We start from the raw sequence: 5,833 nt of genomic DNA, 5'->3' as shown, positions 1-5,833 counted from the left end.
CAGTGCATTTCCCACACTTCCCACTGCCCTCTGGTCTCTCTGGTGGTAGAGAAAATTTAAGGGTAAATCAGTTGTGGAACCAAGATATTCTGGTAAATATAAGTCTGGGTTGCTGGAAGTCACAGTGAAAGCAGGTACAAAGTAAATAAGAGAGGGACTCATGAAAGTGAAGAAGAGCTGAAAGAAGAATTGGGCAGATGGCAGACCAAGGATAGGGGTGGGGCTGGGAAAACTCACTCAACAAACACTTATTGAGAAGTTAATATTCCACGGCACAATGCTATTTGCTTAGGCTATGGAATGCTGGTGACTCTAGAGTATCCATTAGAGCTCCAGACTTCATGAACCTGGCCCTATAGCTGTGCCTGAGAATAAAATCCTAAGTGTTTTAAATTTTCTTCAAAGTATCCCACCCATTATCTCAGCTAAGCTTCAAAAATCTCTACTGACTACTTGAGATGTGGCATAATCTAAGAGATAAGAGCCTGGGCTCTGGACCTGTACTGCCTGGGTTCAAATCTCAGTTGTATTACTCTCTGGTTGGGTAGCATTTGGAAACCCACTTAATCTTGTGCCTCAGGTTCTTTATGTATGAAGAGGATAATAATACCTACCTCTAGAGTTGTTATAAGAATTAAAATAATAAGTACAAATAAAGCACTTAGACAGTGACTGTCATATGGAAAGAGATCAATAAAGTTATTATTTAGGGACAATAAATACATGAAACACATTTTACAGATATGGAAATTAAGTCCCAGAGAAGTGAGGTGACTTTTCCAAAGCCACAGAAGCTCAATGATGTATTTAAGCCTAGAACCAAGTTCTCCCTGAGTCCTTTCCTAATGTTTCCAGTGGCCAAATTAATGCAAAAGTGGGTTTTTTCTAGATATCTTCCTCATCCTCAGCTCCTCATTCAGCTTAATGACTTCACTGAAAGCGTGGATGATATACACAGAGACCAGAGGCACAGCCGATAGTCCCAGCCCATGGCCTATTGAGTGTCCTCATTCATTCTGATTAACTTGAGGAAAGCCTTCTTCACATCTTTATTCCGGAGGCTATAGATGATGGGGTTGAGAAAGGCAGAAATGACGTTGTAGAACAGGGCCAACTTCTTGTCATCCTCTGGGGAGGCTTCAGAGCCAGGCCTCATATACATGACCATGCATGGAATACAGAACATGGTGACCACAATGATATGTGAGGCACAGGTGGAGAAGGCCTTGATTCGCCCCTGGGTGGAGCGAATCTTTAGAATAGCCATGAAGATACAAACATATGAGGCCAGGATGAGGGATAATGGGATCAGGAGTAAGATGAAACCCAAGATAAAGTCCACTTGGTCATTAAGGGATGTATCTGCACAGGCCAACTTCAAGACAGCAGGGATTTCACAAAAGAAGTGGTTGATTTCATTGGGACCACAGTAGGGCAGATTCATTGCAAAGACTGTGTAGATGAGGGCAGAGGTAAGACCACAAAGGGCAGAGCTGTCTACCAGGAGTACACACAGGGTTTGGCTCATCTTGACCCTATAGTGGAGTGGGTAGCATATGGCAACATATCTGTCATAGGCCATGGCTGCGAAAATCCAGGTTTCAGTGATGCCCAAGGTCAGGAAAACATACATCTGGACCACACACCCAACATAGGAGATGATCTTATTCTTTCTTACTAGATGGACCAACATCTGGGGCACTGTCGTGGTGGCATAGCTGAGGTCCAGGAGAGAGAGGATGCTGAGGAAGAAGTACATGGGGGTGTGAAGGTGTGCATCCACTCTGATCAGGGTAACAATGAGCCCATTGCCCAGAACTGTAAATAAGTAAAGGAAGAGGAAGAGGAAGAAAAGGATCCAGTTGGTCCTGGGATTTCTGGAGAAGCCAAGGAGGATAAACTCAGTTACAGAGCTATGATTTCTACAGCCTCGGGTGTACACAGCCTTCCTTCTGAGGAAAGAAGAAGATATATTCCTGAATCTCTTGCAATCTCAATGAGAGAACACCATGTAAGATCCACAGATGCAGGGACTGAAGGCATTTCAGAGCTAAACAGTCAAACCATATCCACCTCCATGCCCAGGGAACATTCCATCCAAATTGGCCTAGCATTGCTCCAGGCACTTAGTAGTGATTCTATAAATATTTGTTGGTTTGTCTAAATAGCCCTGATAAAATCCCAAGGGCCCTGTGGAAGAAACTGTACACAACAGATTTCTCATTTTGAAGAAAACACACACACACACAGACACACCATAAACCAAAGTAAGGAGGCTAGGGAAATACAAAATGTTTACAGTAAACCAAAAAGTTCTAGAGCTCTCTGTAGTTCCTAAAGTCATTCTTTCAAATATCAAGACTAATAAGTCCTGCAAAGGACTGTGTAAATGTGAAACAAACAAAAAACCCTGGTTGCTTCCCTTTGCCTTCTTCCTCTCTAATGCTGTAGCTTTGAAAATCCACACACTACAAATTTTCAGGAAAAAGAGAAGTTTCAAGTAAACTTCTTTGGGAAGAGAAGTGTTTTCCCTAGAATTTTTATCCCCTCACCCCCATCTTTTCAGCCCTACCCACAGTGGTTGCCACTGTAAAGAACAAAGTGACGTGTACAGAAGCCAGAGACTCAAGAATTGAAACCAGGAGAAAACTTCTGTGCCCCTGGCATTTCTCAAGAAAATGAAGCATATTTACTTGGGAATTTGGTGCCTGTGTGTCTGGAAGTGTTTCTTAAAAACTGGCAAGGACTCCTCCATAGGCATGTTGCTCACAGGAGAGTGTTCAGTGGTGGGTGGGAATGTATCTTCAGTTTGATCTGGACTTAATCTTCAATCCCACCTTGGCACACCTGGACAATAGAATCTGTTACTGACCAGTCCTTTTCTCTGAATCCTTTTGCTGGTCCATAAATAACTGCCACAGAATGCTAACAGCTAGAAATGCACCTTTTCTAAACCCCAAAGAAGAAAATGGTCATTTAGAAAATGGCACTCTGTAAAATGTTTTCATAAATGTGATCTCATTAGATTATCACCATGACTCATTGAGGTCAGTATCCCTATTTTCATTTCATAAAATCAGCCATCCAAGGTGAGAAAGGGAGTAGATAATAGAGCCCAGACTCAAAACTCCCTGCTCCATGCTCTTACCACCACATTAAGCTGAAATGTGTCTCTCACACGCTCAAGTTTCATGCAGGGTTTAGCAGGTCACTGAACACAAAACAGGCCCACTTTAGGTGACATTGTGAGAGAAAACTGATCTGTGTATTAAAAATTTTAAAGGGAAGAAATTGCATATTGCACAACATTGCAAATTGCCAGGTTTTTTTCATAGAAAATTCTAAAACCTTGGCTTAGAATTTCAATATCTGAGACATTGCACTGGTAGTGAAAAGGCTGATAGTTGTCAGTTTGGGTTAAAAAATAACACCACATAAAGCCATGGACAGGACTCAGGCTCAGATGGACGAGAAATATCATATTGATACTCACGTTTGGGGCAGTAGGAAATAGTATGAGAGTTAGCAGGATCTGAATTTGAATCCCCATTCTAATTGTGGATATGACCTAGGCTTTAATTATTAGTATATGCTGATAAATCTGAAATATGTTTCCATCCTAGATATCTTCTCTTAATTCATCTATCCAATTGCCTACTTGACATCTCTCTTCATTTGTATATCTAATAGGCATGGCAAAATTAACATTTTCTAAAATAAAATTTCCAACCCCTTATAAACCTCCTCCTTTCACAGTCATCCTCAGCTCAGTTAAATGTAAGGTGAAAAAACAACTTTGATGTGGCTAAGGTAAAAGCAACTCACAGTCTTTCTAACTGTTCTCTTTCTCCCCCACACCAAATGTTATACATCAGCAAATATTGCTGGTTCCCTTTAAAATATACATCCCCAAAGAGATCACTTCTCATCCTCTATATCATTGCTACTTTGGCTCAAATCATCATCTTCTCTTGCCAGAATATTGTAATATACCCTGGCTAGTTCCTTGGCTTCCAGTCTCTTCCTCCGCAGTCTATTCTTGGCGCAGTAACAAGAGTGACCCTATTAAAATGTAGGTCATATCATTTAAACAGTATGTAAATCCTCTTATCAAAACTCTCCAGTGGCTTGTAGCATTCAGAAGAAAAGCCAAAGTCCTGATGAGGGCTCCCAGGTTCCCCTCTCACCTCCCTGGCTTCATCTCCTACCTGTCACCTCTCACTATCTGCTCCAGACATACAGCCATTTTTTCTGCTTCCCATTCAAGCCATGCTCCTACCTCAGAGCTTTTACATTTACTGTTCTCACTGCTAGAAATTCTTTTTTCCCTAGATATCTTTATGGTTCACACCCTCACCTCCTTCAAGTATTTTCTCAAATGTCGTCTTCTCAGGGAAGACTCAAGTCTTTCCTGACTATTCTGCTTAAAATTGAAATATCCCACACTCCCTTTTCCCATCTTCTATTTTATCTTTTCTTATAGTAGTTAGCATCTTCTAATGTACTATACAATTGTTTAAATTGTCGGTTTCCCACACAAGAATGCAGGAATTTCTATCTTCTTGATTTATTGTACATCATCAAATTCTAGAACAGTGCCTGGCATATAGTAGGCATTATAGATGTTGAATAAATGAATGGACTGAGTCTGAGCTGGGCCCTTGAGGGGCAAATCACTGGTGCTACTTGTGGTGGAACTATCCTTGGTGCTGAACTTTGCTTTCTGTGAAGCTAGCCATTGTGCTGATCTCATTCTGGGGCTTTCCCTTGGATTTACATAGTTTTCAACAGATTTTTAAACAAAGACTGGCCCAGACCACTTACATACATTATGCATAGTCATCCCACAATGCCGTAAAGTTAATACCTACTATTAACTGCATCCTACAACTAAGGAAACTGATATTTATCAGAGTTAAGCAAACAGCCTAAGGGCTGCCCAGATCCCTCTTTTTAAGTCTTGGGGCTGCAATTTAAAAGGAAATGTGACAAACTAAAGCTTGGCTATACAGATAAAAGAGCTTATCAGTAAAGGACTTGTGAAACCATGTTATTTAAGGAAGAGAGGGAGAGATTGAGAAAGTCTAGCCTGGCGATTTATGAGGAAGTTTAGAGATGTCACCACATATTCCAACGGTTGTCATGCAGAAAAAGGTGAAAATGTGTGTTATATGTTCCCAGAGGAAAAAAAACTAGGAATTATTGGTGAAAGTTGCAGGAGGGTGAACTTTAAGCTCAATTTACAAAAAAAAATCTTTTGGATTAATACTGTTCAATAATGAAGAATTCTGCTGTTAGAGGGAGTGTGAAATAGCAAGCTCTCCATTTTTAGAAGTGTTCAAGCATAAGCTATAAGGCCATATTAGTCAGGGGTACTATCACTGCTTTGTAGGTAAAGTTAGAGTGTGTGACTTTAAAAGTCCCCTTTACCACAACAACCCTAAGGTTCTAAAGCTCAATGACATCAAGATTCAGAGAATCCATGACTTTAAGGCTGACTTCTCACTAAGTACCTGACCCCATAACAGAATTTAGAATCAAAACAAAGTAATATGGTAATAATGAGAACAAAGGAAGCCTGAAATGAAGTGGGAATACAGTACCAGTCAACTATAATTTGAAATTTAAAAAATAACTTAGAGTTTCTACTATCTTATTTTTGCAGATATGGGCTCCTTTGGGAGTGATGCTTGGTACCCAGGAGGGATTACTCCTCTGCCTCTTGAGCAAGCCCCACATAGGCTCCATCCAGGAAGGATGAAGGAGAGTCTGAGAAAAGGGGAGGGCTAGAAGCTAAAGGGAGAAGACTGTTATAAGGCCTGCTTTAAATATT

General features: G+C 40.7%; 1 protein-coding gene across 1 annotated transcript; it reads right to left on the bottom strand.

Moving 5' to 3' along the window:
• Positions 1 to 994: 994 nt before the first annotated feature.
• Positions 995 to 4,201, bottom strand: LOC106847766 (olfactory receptor 2G3-like). Its single transcript, XM_014867245.2, has 2 exons — positions 4,188 to 4,201; positions 995 to 1,922 (listed from the first exon to the last, which is right to left on the bottom strand). The coding sequence occupies exons 1-2, from the start codon at positions 4,199 to 4,201 to the stop codon at positions 995 to 997; spliced, it is 942 nt and encodes a 313-aa protein (XP_014722731.1).
• Positions 4,202 to 5,833: the final 1,632 nt, after the last annotated feature.

This window comes from Equus asinus, chromosome 5 (genome assembly GCF_041296235.1).
Source record: "Equus asinus isolate D_3611 breed Donkey chromosome 5, EquAss-T2T_v2, whole genome shotgun sequence".
Lineage (NCBI taxonomy): Eukaryota > Metazoa > Chordata > Mammalia > Perissodactyla > Equidae > Equus > Equus asinus.
Note: the sequence above shows the minus strand (reverse complement) of the source record. Positions and strands in the feature narration are given on the sequence as shown.